Source organism: Trichomonas vaginalis, chromosome V, assembly GCF_026262505.1.
Source record: "Trichomonas vaginalis G3 chromosome V, whole genome shotgun sequence".
Classification (NCBI taxonomy): domain Eukaryota; phylum Parabasalia; order Trichomonadida; family Trichomonadidae; genus Trichomonas; species Trichomonas vaginalis.
Window position 1 is genome coordinate 10,746,445 of NC_067207.1, and position 12,729 is coordinate 10,759,173.

The 12,729-nt window shown below is 34.0% G+C and overlaps 7 protein-coding genes and 1 pseudogene across 8 annotated transcripts, besides 1 other annotated feature; 4 read left to right on the forward strand and 4 right to left on the reverse strand.

Moving 5' to 3' along the window:
* Window positions 1-12,729: part of a mobile genetic element that runs on past both edges of the window.
* Window positions 905-1,489, forward strand: TVAGG3_0313920 (His-Me finger endonucleases family; the record flags this gene model as incomplete). The annotated part of the gene is made up of 1 exon (XM_051229958.1): window positions 905-1,489. One exon carries the CDS (start codon window positions 905-907, stop codon window positions 1,487-1,489), a length of 585 nt encoding a protein of 194 aa, XP_051099688.1.
* TVAGG3_0313930 lies at window positions 3,134-3,690 on the forward strand (annotated as a pseudogene). The gene has a single exon. A coding segment is annotated over exon 1 (557 nt).
* On the forward strand, window positions 4,707-5,117 carry TVAGG3_0313940 (organellar and viral DNA polymerase type B; the record flags this gene model as incomplete). The annotated part of the gene is made up of 1 exon (XM_051229959.1): window positions 4,707-5,117. The coding sequence occupies one exon, from the start codon at window positions 4,707-4,709 to the stop codon at window positions 5,115-5,117; it is 411 nt and encodes a 136-aa protein (XP_051099689.1).
* TVAGG3_0313950 (KilA, N-terminal/APSES-type HTH, DNA-binding family) lies at window positions 5,209-6,033 on the forward strand (the record flags this gene model as incomplete). Its single annotated transcript, XM_051229960.1, has 1 exon — window positions 5,209-6,033. The coding sequence occupies one exon, from the start codon at window positions 5,209-5,211 to the stop codon at window positions 6,031-6,033; it is 825 nt and encodes a 274-aa protein (XP_051099690.1).
* TVAGG3_0313960 (KilA, N-terminal/APSES-type HTH, DNA-binding family) lies at window positions 6,922-7,359 on the reverse strand (the record flags this gene model as incomplete). Its single annotated transcript, XM_051229961.1, has 1 exon — window positions 6,922-7,359. A coding segment is annotated over one exon (438 nt), but the record flags the coding sequence as incomplete, so codon positions are not given.
* Window positions 7,643-8,178, reverse strand: TVAGG3_0313970 (organellar and viral DNA polymerase type B; the record flags this gene model as incomplete). Its single annotated transcript, XM_051229962.1, has 1 exon — window positions 7,643-8,178. A coding segment is annotated over one exon (536 nt), but the record flags the coding sequence as incomplete, so codon positions are not given.
* TVAGG3_0313980 (organellar and viral DNA polymerase type B) lies at window positions 9,207-9,845 on the reverse strand (the record flags this gene model as incomplete). Its single annotated transcript, XM_051229963.1, has 1 exon — window positions 9,207-9,845. A coding segment is annotated over one exon (639 nt), but the record flags the coding sequence as incomplete, so codon positions are not given.
* TVAGG3_0313990 (uncharacterized protein) lies at window positions 12,211-12,681 on the reverse strand (the record flags this gene model as incomplete). The annotated part of the gene is made up of 1 exon (XM_051229964.1): window positions 12,211-12,681. A coding segment is annotated over one exon (471 nt), but the record flags the coding sequence as incomplete, so codon positions are not given.

Here is a 12,729-nt window from a genome sequence, read left to right on the forward strand (position 1 = left end):
AGAAGTTGAAACGGTAGATTTGACACCACAAACAAAAAGTTCAGAACCATTGTCAAAACCTGTCAAAGAACTTACAGATGAAGAGAAAATTCAATAATAGAAAGTGCCAGTCTGGAAATACAAACCCTAACTATAAAGTCACTTTTCATAGAAGATGAACGGCAAGTATCTCAAAAAAGAAACAGACTCTCACACAATAAAATATTGAAGTCTGAAGGAGCCGCAGAGACAACAGATGGAAAAGTTTAGTTTACTTCACTGACCAACAGTTCATTATAGAACATCTCATTGACTTAGAGTCGAAATATTCTAAACTTTACAACAAACACAAAAAGTTGAAAGGAAAACAAAAACAAATGGCATATGATATTTATGAAGATGTTGACGACACAACTGTTCCTGCAGGTGAGGTAAAGTCAGAGGAACCGAAAAGTGACGAAAAAACCGATAGAAGAAGAAAAACCAAAAACTGAAGATAAACCAAAACCAAAGTTTAGTTTCCAAACTAAACCAAGTCAACCTTCATTAGCTGGTATGGGTTGGCGTCAAAGACTTATGGCAGCAGTGGTTATGTAAAGTAAAGAAAAAAATATTTTTTTATTTTTATAAAAATGCCCCCATATAGAATGGATAGAAAATCTGCTAGAATAAAAGCAGAGTTGCAAAGATATGGTTGGAGAGTTTCGAAGAATTTTAGATATAGGAAGGGAAGACCCATAAAAGTCTATGACAAACTGGCTGGTCTTCGCTACGAAATGGATTTGGAAACAGCACGTGCAAATTATCCAAACAGACTAGAGAGGTTAGAAGAAGAACGTCTTATGGACATGCCTTTCGATGTTAGTGAACATTGCATGAAGTAAAAATTTATTTTTTAAAAAGTGACATTTTTATTTTATTTGAAATGTACGCTGAGTTTGTTGGAGAAGACCGTTGGGAAACTTGTTTGTTAGATGAGAAATATGAAATTCACTGTTGTGAGTCATTTGAAGTCAGAAACAAAAAGACAAAAAGAGTTTTAAGCGAATGGGAGCGAAATGACGGATATGCTATTATGAAGATGAGTGGAAAACGCTATCTTAAACATGTTGTCATTGCAACTCATTTTATACTGAATCCTAACAATTTACCTTTTGTAGACCATATAAACCGTATAAGAAACGACAATAGACTTGAAAACTTACGTTGGGTCACTCGTTCTGAAAACAATAAGAACATAGGCAAATTTAGAGATATTGTATTCGAATTTGTCGACGAACTAGAAGATGAAACAATTGAAATTACAGACTATGGCAAGCATACGTTTGAGTTTTACTACTATAGCGAAGAACAAGACTCTTTCTACTTTTATACCGGCGTAAACTATAGGAAATTACAAGTATATTTTACTAAGGCGGGCTATGCTTATGTAAACACTAGAGATACAGATGGAAAACACGTTCAAATACTTCTTAACAAATTCAAGAAGCTATATGGCATACCATTTTAAAACAATATATTTTTACATATATTAAATGCTTCAGGTTGAAAAACAAAGAACAAAAGTAGCAGATACAAAACCGTTAGACTATATCTTTACAAATGCTGGTAGGACAATATCAGATGAAGAAATTTCATCCCGAACATACAGGTTTGACTATCCAATTCGTTGGCTTCAAAGTCCTTCAGATGCAAAGGCAATAGGATTTAGAAGAGTTTTGTTTTCAAATAGAACTAACGCATTTATGTTCGCAGTATATTTTCATGGGCAGTATAAAGGTTCTGGTGGTCTAATAGACAAATTTGACGAAATGAGAATCTTTACAGTTCGTTCAGACGAAAGTCTTGAGAAAACTCTAAATGACTTTCAAACTCAAATGAACAAATATTATTGGGAATTTCAAGAAAAATACGACTCTTTACTAAATGGAACATACTATCTGAAACTAGAATATGACAAGATGAACTCCACCGTTTCATTTCAAAAGATTGAAATTAACCCTCCAAGAGATACAGAGTTTTTATTTTGGGAGGTAGACAAACGTTCTTGGGCACAATTTCTTCGGTTACTAAACCAGAACGAACCATTACCACCAGATGGTCCATTTCAATTTATACTTCCACCAGCAGATTTGATGGTTTATAGAAACGTGTTTGACCCTCAAAATGTTATGTGTCATGCAAGTTTCAGTTCAAGCAACAATAGTTTTCTATGTATTGGTAAGGACCTTTATGACTTTGCTTCTAAATTCTACGAACCACCTAGTAACAGTTTCTCTGACTTTCAAGTTTGGTTCACAACAAATGGTGTGCAACATATTATTCCATTGTACTATGACTTTTATCTCGAATTGTCTTTCATATATAACTACGGAAAAGTGCTGAAAAAGTATTGAAAAATAATGTTTAGGTGAAGAGGTGAGATCTCACCTGTTTTTTCACCTTTTTTCTCACCCTCTTGAATTTGTCATGAATTTTATACAGAAAACATAGCACAAAAATAATGTTTAGGGTAGAAGGTGAGATCTCACCTGTTTTCTCACCTCTTTTCTCACCCGTTGAATTTTGTATTATTCTTCACAAAATGCTTGTTTTGAGGTCGAGCCACTTTTGGCTCCACCGTATTCTTTCAACCAAAACTCATGAATTCAGCAAAAATATAATTTAGGGTAGAAGGTTAGATCTAACCTCTTTTCTACCCTCATTTCTACCCTCTTGAATTTTCATGAATTTTCCCGAAATAAAAAATAAAGTTAGTTTTTTTAAAAAAAATATTTTTTATTTTTATTGTAAGAACATGTTAGCAACTACAGCACCTAACTCGTTAGTTATGAATCCTACGTCAATGTTAGTAGAGATGAAAAGCTTCATTCCTTCTTCATATACTTTTGAAACAGAAATCCAGAAGATAAAGCAAGAACTTTTAACATCTAATTTAGACTGTACCGCACAGGATGAAGAAAATGAACAGTATCTTTATGAAATGCAGGACATTATTGACCATTTACCCAAACTACCTGAAATTCAGCAGCAAAAACTAACTATTCCCGAATTTGACGAAATTGAAGTCAAAGCAACTGACTCAGTAGAAATAAAGAAGTTCATTCGTAAGGTAAACTATGAATTCCTTGGTTTTCATTGCAACCATAAAGTTATGGACAAAGATTGCGACATGGTATATAAGAATGTTTCTGACTTTACAAAACCCGGGAGTTTAAGACCTACGACAACTTTGTTACATTAGTTGCAAAATGTGTATGGCAGATAAGAGATAAAGATAAAAGATGTAAAATATGGAATGAACAAATAAGACCCGCTATGTTTGAGATGAAGAGAGCAATTGACGCTTTAGTTGTTTTAGCAGGTAAGGTTTCAGAATATAACGCAAAAATGAACCCGCAATGTTCAAAATGTAAAGCAGCAATGAGGAGATATAACTACTCCGTCAAAGAGATAGAAAGAATGAGAAACGACTATGCAGATTTAAAGAAAGAAGCAGAAAAGCCAGCAGAAGATAAAATGAACATGTTAGAATTTCTGAACAAAAACTATCCAACAGCAGAAGATTTCCTTCTATCTGACGTCAAGAAGAAATATAAAGAAACCTTCGGTATTGTTAAAACTTTTGACATACTGACAGAAGAAATAGAAGCTACGAAATTGTTTAGAATTTCAAATATACATCGTACAATTCATGTAAAACGCTTGTGAAAAAACAGGTGAAAAAACAGGTGAGAAAACGGGTGAGATCTCACCTCTTCACCTAAACATTATTTTTGCTGAATTCAGCACAAAATTCTGAGTAAAATAATTTTTAGGGCTTGTGTCAAACCGTTGAGTTTTCACAAAATTCCAAAAATAACGTTTACCATGTAAAACGCTTATAAAATAACTGGGGTAGAAAACAGGTTAGAAAACAGGTTAGATCTAACCTTCTACCCTAAACATTATTTTTGGGTCATTTACACTCATTACGAAGAAGTCTTGACAAAACATTTACGAAGAAGTCTTGACAAATTCAAGAGGGTAGAAAAGAGGTGAGAAAACGGGTGAGATCTCACCTCTTCACCTAAAATATATTTTTATTGAATTCAGCAACAAAAATCTGAGTAAAATGGCATAAGATTGCTTCCCTCGAAAAACCGAGGATAGAGATTCCGTATGAAAATCATGAAATTTCTCTAGACCGGATTTTACCGGCCTTGCCTAAAACACACGAAAATCGTGAAGAACAGCGAGACCGTTTTTTTTTTTCTGGGTCGCCTAAAACTCTATGAAAATCATGAAATTTCTCTAGACCGGATTTTACCGGCCTTGCCTAAAACACATGAAAATCGTGAAGAACAGCGAGTAGGTAAGAAACCCCAGTCGCCTAAAACTCTATGAAAATCATGAAGCACAGCGAGACCGTTTTTTTTTTTCTGGGTCGCCAAAACTCTATGAAAATCATGAATTTCCTTAAGATAGAAAAAATAAAGTTAGTTTTTTATAAAATATTTTTTATCTTGTATGTAAGAACAGAAATGACAAACAATGAGTTTGAAACAGTTAGAAAGATAGACAATGACACCAAAGTGGTTAGAATAGGTGATTTAAACGTAAGATACTCAAAGAAATACAACAAATATTCTTTGTCAGACATTTTATCTCCATCTGGAAAGAAAACATCCCACGACTGGGTTAGAACTGCTTCTACTCAGAAAATTTTGACAAGAAATCCTGAGCTTATGATATCGGTAAGATTCTATGGAACTACAGCATATCTTATAGACAAAAGTCTTATACCAATAGTTTTGTTATGGTTAGACCCAGTTGTTGGATATAACTTCATAACATATGGTTTATTCGACTCAGAACGTTGCAGTGAAGGCTTACTTTACATCGTTCAGAAACCGAAGGACTTCAATACAAAGAGATATAAGATAGGAAGAACATATAATATAACTCAAAGATATGACAGTACAGTCAATAGAGTTAAGGTTGTGTTCGTTAACGATATGAGAGCTGCTGAAACAGAACTACTTGAAAAGTTTGAGAAAATGTATGGTGCTCCCACGAAAGGTAAAGAAACGTTTGAAGTGGATGAGATAGATAAAGCTATAAAATTATTTGACGAAGTTGCTGAAAAATACATGTAAAGCGTTTATTTTTGGTCTTTTGTGAAAGACAGAAAAAATAACGCTAGTTTTTTATAAAATATTTTTTTTTATTTTGTATGTAAAGACAGATATGTCAACATCAGAGAACACAACAACAGTTATAGTCCATGAAGCTATAAATGAAGAATATGAGTGGGTTCAGTTTAACAAACAACTCCGTCTCATTCGTTCGGTCAAAGACGATATGTACCAAATGCAAAGTATTTTGACAGCATGTTTTGCTCCAGATACCAAACATACAGACGATTGGTTCAAAAACCAAAGCACACAAGAACTTTTGAGCGAAGCACAGCGAGACCGACTTTTTTCGGGGTCGCCTAAAACTCATGAAAATCGTAAAAATTTGCCAAATGGTTTGAGAGGTTGGTATGTACATAGACTTCTTGTAAATGCTGTTGCAATGTGGGCTTCGCCTCGTTATGCTTGGTATATTTACAGACTTCTTGACGAAATTCATAGACAAGAACGTGAAGAGATGGAAAAGAAACTTCATGCAAAAGATGAAGTCATTGAAGCAAAAGACAAAAGCATTCAGAAAAGAATACCACGTTCGGTACCAAAAGGAAAGGAAAAGAACTATAAGTATATGATTTATACTGAAGAGATGGAAAATGAAGAAGACAGAGATATGGTTATGTTGCATTTAGTCAGAAGAAACAACAAAAGCTTTTACGACCTTGCTAAGATTTACAAATCTGACAGAAATTGGTTCTATCGCGAAAACTTACCGATTTCAATGACACCGAATGAAGATGTGAAACAAATAGTTCAAGATACGTTACCTCAAACACACTATGATATTAAAGGTTGTACAATTCTTACCTTCAAAGAAGACTTACCGCTACTGAAGGAAAAAATAACAGAGTATTTTGACAACTTCAAACAAGTAGAGTAAATTGCACTCTTTATTTTTACGCTTGACTTCAGATGGCTCAGGTAGCTCTATAAGGTAAATTGTCTTGTCAAATCCTTCTGGCATTCCGAGTCCTTCCTTCCGACAGAAAAATATTTTCCCGACAACTGGAAAAAAATTTCATTCCGACAGAAAAAAATTTCCATCCGACAAGAAAAAATTTTCCATCCGACAAGAAAAAATTTTCCAGTTGTCCGTCCGTAAACCATTCAAATTTTCGAAAATTGAGAACTTTTTGGTCGAACTTCAGAAAAAAATTTTCCATCCGACAGGAAAAATTTTTCCATCCGACAGTAAAAAAATTTTCCTGTTGGAAGGAAAATTTTTTTCTGAAGTTCGACCAAAAAGTTCTCAATTTTCGAAAATTTGAATGGTTTACGGACGGACAACTGGAAAATTTTTTCTTGTCGGATGGAAAATTTTTTCTTGTCGGATGGAAATTTTTTTCTGTCGGAATGAAATTTTTTTCCAGTTGTCGGGAAAATATTTTTCTGTCGGAAGGAAGGACTCGGAATGCCAGAAGGATTTGACAAGACAATTTACCTTATAGAGCTACCTGAGCCATCTGAAGTCAAGCGTAAAAATAAAGAGTGCAATTTACTCTACTTGTTTGAAGTTGTCAAAATACTCTGTTATTTTTTCCTTCAGTAGCGGTAAGTCTTCTTTGAAGGTAAGAATTGTACAACCTTTAATATCATAGTGTGTTTGAGGTAACGTATCTTGAACTATTTGTTTCACATCTTCATTCGGTGTCATTGAAATCGGTAAGTTTTCGCGATAGAACCAATTTCTGTCAGATTTGTAAATCTTAGCAAGGTCGTAAAAGCTTTTGTTGTTTCTTCTGACTAAATGCAACATAACCATATCTCTGTCTTCTTCATTTTCCATCTCTTCAGTATAAATCATATACTTATAGTTCTTTTCCTTTCCTTTTGGTACCGAACGTGGTATTCTTTTCTGAATGCTTTTGTCTTTTGCTTCAATGACTTCATCTTTTGCATGAAGTTTCTTTTCCATCTCTTCACGTTCTTGTCTATGAATTTCGTCAAGAAGTCTGTAAATATACCAAGCATAACGAGGCGAAGCCCACATTGCAACAGCATTTACAAGAAGTCTATGTACATACCAACCTCTCAAACCATTTGGCAAATTTTTACGATTTTCATGAGTTTTAGGCGACCCCGAAAAAAGTCGGTCTCGCTGTGCTTCGCTCAAAAGTTCTTGTGTGCTTTGGTTTTTGAACCAATCGTCTGTATGTTTGGTATCTGGAGCAAAACATGCTGTCAAAATACTTTGCATTTGGTACATATCGTCTTTGACCGAACGAATGAGACGGAGTTGTTTGTTAAACTGAACCCACTCATATTCTTCATTTATAGCTTCATGGACTATAACTGTTGTTGTGTTCTCTGATGTTGACATATCTGTCTTTACATACAAAATAAAAAAAATATTTTATAAAAAACTAGCGTTATTTTTTCTGTCTTTCACAAAAGACCAAAAATAAACGCTTTACATGTATTTTTCAGCAACTTCGTCAAATAATTTTATAGCTTTATCTATCTCATCCACTTCAAACGTTTCTTTACCTTTCGTGGGAGCACCATACATTTTCTCAAACTTTTCAAGTAGTTCTGTTTCAGCAGCTCTCATATCGTTAACGAACACAACCTTAACTCTATTGACTGTACTGTCATATCTTTGAGTTATATTATATGTTCTTCCTATCTTATATCTCTTTGTATTGAAGTCCTTCGGTTTCTGAACGATGTAAAGTAAGCCTTCACTGCAACGTTCTGAGTCGAATAAACCATATGTTATGAAGTTATATCCAACAACTGGGTCTAACCATAACAAAACTATTGGTATAAGACTTTTGTCTATAAGATATGCTGTAGTTCCATAGAATCTTACCGATATCATAAGCTCAGGATTTCTTGTCAAAATTTTCTGAGTAGAAGCAGTTCTAACCCAGTCGTGGGATGTTTTCTTTCCAGATGGAGATAAAATGTCTGACAAAGAATATTTGTTGTATTTCTTTGAGTATCTTACGTTTAAATCACCTATTCTAACCACTTTGGTGTCATTGTCTATCTTTCTAACTGTTTCAAACTCAGTGTTTGTCATTTCTGTTCTTACATACAAGATAAAAAAATATTTTATAAAAAACTAACTTTATTTTTTCTATCTTAAGGAAATTCATGATTTTCATAGAGTTTTGGCGACCCAGAAAAAAAAAACGGTCTCGCTGTGCTTCATGATTTTCATAGAGTTTTAGGCGACTGGGGTTTCTTACCTACTCGCTGTTCTTCACGATTTTCATGTGTTTTAGGCAAGGCCGGTAAAATCCGGTCTAGAGAAATTTCATGATTTTCATAGAGTTTTAGGCGACCCAGAAAAAAAAAAAACGGTCTCGCTGTTCTTCACGATTTTCGTGTGTTTTAGGCAAGGCCGGTAAAATCCGGTCTAGAGAAATTTCATGATTTTCATACGGAATCTCTATCCTCGGTTTTTCGAGGGAAGCAATCTTATGCCATTTTACTCAGATTTTTGTTGCTGAATTCAATAAAAATATATTTTAGGTGAAGAGGTGAGATCTCACCCGTTTTCTCACCTCTTTTCTACCCTCTTGAATTTGTCAAGACTTCTTCGTAAATGTTTTGTCAAGACTTCTTCGTAATGAGTGTAAATGACCCAAAAATAATGTTTAGGGTAGAAGGTTAGATCTAACCTGTTTTCTAACCTGTTTTCTACCCCAGTTATTTTATAAGCGTTTTACATGGTAAACGTTATTTTTGGAATTTTGTGAAAACTCAACGGTTTGACACAAGCCCTAAAAATTATTTTACTCAGAATTTTGTGCTGAATTCAGCAAAAATAATGTTTAGGTGAAGAGGTGAGATCTCACCCGTTTTCTCACCTGTTTTTTCACCTGTTTTTTCACAAGCGTTTTACATGAATTGTACGATGTATATTTGAAATTCTAAACAATTTCGTAGCTTCTATTTCTTCTTCAGTATGTCAAAAGTTTTAACAATACCGAAGGTTTCTTTATATTTCTTCTTGACGTCAGATAGAAGGAAATCTTCTGCTGTTGGATAGTTTTTGTTCAGAAATTCTAACATGTTCATTTTATCTTCTGCTGGCTTTTCTGCTTCTTTCTTTAAATCTGCATAGTCGTTTCTCATTCTTTCTATCTCTTTGACGGAGTAGTTATATCTCCTCATTGCTGCTTTACATTTTGAACATTGCGGGTTCATTTTTGCGTTATATTCTGAAACCTTACCTGCTAAAACAACTAAAGCGTCAATTGCTCTCTTCATCTCAAACATAGCGGGTCTTATTTGTTCATTCCATATTTTACATCTTTTATCTTTATCTCTTATCTGCCATACACATTTTGCAACTAATGTAACAAAGTTGTCGTAGGTCTTAAACTCCCGGGTTTTGTAAAGGTCAGAAACATTCTTATATACCATGTCGCAATCTTTGTCCATAACTTTATGGTTGCAATGAAAACCAAGGAATTCATAGTTTACCTTACGAATGAACTTCTTTATTTCTACTGAGTCAGTTGCTTTGACTTCAATTTCGTCAAATTCGGGAATAGTTAGTTTTTGCTGCTGAATTTCAGGTAGTTTGGGTAAATGGTCAATAATGTCCTGCATTTCATAAAGATACTGTTCATTTTCTTCATCCTGTGCGGTACAGTCTAAATTAGATGTTAAAAGTTCTTGCTTTATCTTCTGGATTTCTGTTTCAAAAGTATATGAAGAAGGAATGAAGCTTTTCATCTCTACTAACATTGACGTAGGATTCATAACTAACGAGTTAGGTGCTGTAGTTGCTAACATGTTCTTACAATAAAAATAAAAAATATTTTTTTTAAAAAAACTAACTTTATTTTTTATTTCGGGAAAATTCATGAAAATTCAAGAGGGTAGAAATGAGGGTAGAAAAGAGGTTAGATCTAACCTTCTACCCTAAATTATATTTTTGCTGAATTCATGAGTTTTGGTTGAAAGAATACGGTGGAGCCAAAAGTGGCTCGACCTCAAAACAAGCATTTTGTGAAGAATAATACAAAATTCAACGGGTGAGAAAAGAGGTGAGAAAACAGGTGAGATCTCACCTTCTACCCTAAACATTATTTTTGTGCTATGTTTTCTGTATAAAAATTCATGACAAATTCAAGAGGGTGAGAAAAAAGGTGAAAAAACAGGTGAGATCTCACCTCTTCACCTAAACATTATTTTTCAATACTTTTTCAGCACTTTTCCGTAGTTATATATGAAAGACAATTCGAGATAAAAGTCATAGTACAATGGAATAATTGTTGCACACCATTTGTTGTGAACCAAACTTGAAAGTCAGAGAAACTGTTACTAGGTGTTCGTAGAATTTAGAAGCAAAGTCATAAAAGTCCTTACCAATACATAGAAAACTATTGTTGCTTGAACTGAAAACTTGCATGACACATAACATTTGAGGGTCAAACACGTTTCTATAAACCATCAAATCTGCTGGTGGAAGTATAAATTGAAATGGACCATCTGGTGGTAATGGTTCGTTCTGGTTTAGTAACCGAAGAAATTGTGCCAAGAACGTTTGTCTACCTCCCAAAATAAAAACTCTGTATCTCTTGGAGGGTTAATTTCAATCTTTTGAAATGAAACGGTGGAGTTCATCTTGTCATATTCTAGTTTCAGATAGTATGTTCCATTTAGTAAAGAGTCGTATTTTTCTTGAAATTCCCAATAATATTTGTTCATTTGAGTTTGAAGTCATTTAGAGTTTTCTCAAGACTTTCGTCTGAACGAACTGTAAAGATTCTCATTTCGTCAAATTTGTCTATTAGACCACCAGAACCTTTATACTGCCCATGAAAATATACTGCGAACATAAATGCGTTAGTTCTATTGAAAAACAAAACTCTTCTAAATCCTATTGCCTTTGCATCTGAAGGACTTTGAAGCCAACGAATTGGATAGTCAAACCTGTATGTTCGGGATGAAATTTCTTCATCTGATATTGTCCTACCAGCATTTGTAAGATATAGTCTAACGGTTTTTGTATCTGCTACTTTTTGTTCTTTGTTTTTCAACCTGAAGCATTTAATATATGTAAAAATATATTGTTTTAAAATGGTATGCCATTATAGCTTCTTGAATTTTTAAGAAGTATTTGAACGTTTCCATCTGTATCCTAGTGTTTACATAAGCATAGCCCGCCTTAGTAAAATATACTTGTAATTTCCTATAGTTTACGCCGGTATAAAAGTAGAAAGAGTCTTGTTCTTCGCTATAGTAGTAAAACTCAAACGTATGCTTGCCATAGTCTGTAATTTCAATTGTTTCATCTTCTAGTTCGTCGACAAATTCGAATACAATATCTCTAAATTTGCCTATGTTCTTATTGTTTTCAGAACGAGTGACCCAACGTAAGTTTTCAAGTCTATTGTCGTTTCTTATACGGTTTATATGGTCTACAAAAGGTAAATTGTTAGGATTCAGTATAAAAATGAGTTGCAATGACAACATGTTTAAGATAGCGTTTTCCACTCATCTTCATAATAGCATATCCGTCATTTCGCTCCCATTCGCTTAAAACTCTTTTTGTCTTTTTGTTTCTGACTTCAAATGACTCACAACAGTGAATTTCATATTTCTCATCTAACAAACAAGTTTCCCAACGGTCTTCTCCAACAAACTCAGCGTACATTTCAAATAAAATAAAAATGTCACTTTTTAAAAAATAAATTTTTACTTCATGCAATGTTCACTAACATCGAAAGGCATGTCCATAAGGACGTTCTTCTTCTAACCTCTCTAGTCTGTTTGGATAATTTGCACGTGCTGTTTCCAAATCCATTTCGTAGCGAAGACCAGCCAGTTTGTCATAGACTTTTATGGGTCTTCCCTTCCTATATTTAAAATTCTTCGAAACTCTCCAACCATATCTTTGCAACTCTGCTTTTATTCTAGCAGATTTTTCTATCCATTCTATATGGGGCATTTTTATAAAAATAAAAAAATATTTTTTTCTTTACTTTACATAACCACCTGCTGCCATAAGTCTTTGACGCCAACCCATACCAGCTAATGAAGGTTGACTTGGTTTAGTTTGGAAACTAAACTTTGGTTTTGGTTTATCTTCAGTTTTTGGTTTTTCTTCTTCTATCGGTTTTTCGTCACTTTTCGGTTCCTCTGACTTTACCTCACCTGCAGGAACAGTTGTGTCGTCAACATCTTCATAAATATCATATGCCATTTGTTTTTGTTTTCCTTTCAACTTTTTGTGTTTGTTGTAAAGTTTAGAATATTTCGACTCTAAGTCAATGAGATGTTCTATAATGAACTGTTGGTCAGTGAAGTAAACTTTTCCATCTGTTGTCTCTGCGGCTCCTTCAGACTTCAATATTTTATTTGTGAGAGTCTGTTTCTTTTTTGAGATACTTGCCGTTCCATTTCTATGAAAAGTGACTTTATAGTTAGGGTTTGTATTTCCAGACCTGGCACTTTCTATTATTGAATTTTTCTCTTCATCTGTAAGTTCTTTGACAGGTTTTGACAATGGTTCTGAACTTTTTGTTTGTGGTGTCAAATCTACCGTTTCAACTTCTTCGGTCATTCATCTCAGTAAAAAATTTTAGTTTGGTTTGTTTTCAACTGGTTGTTG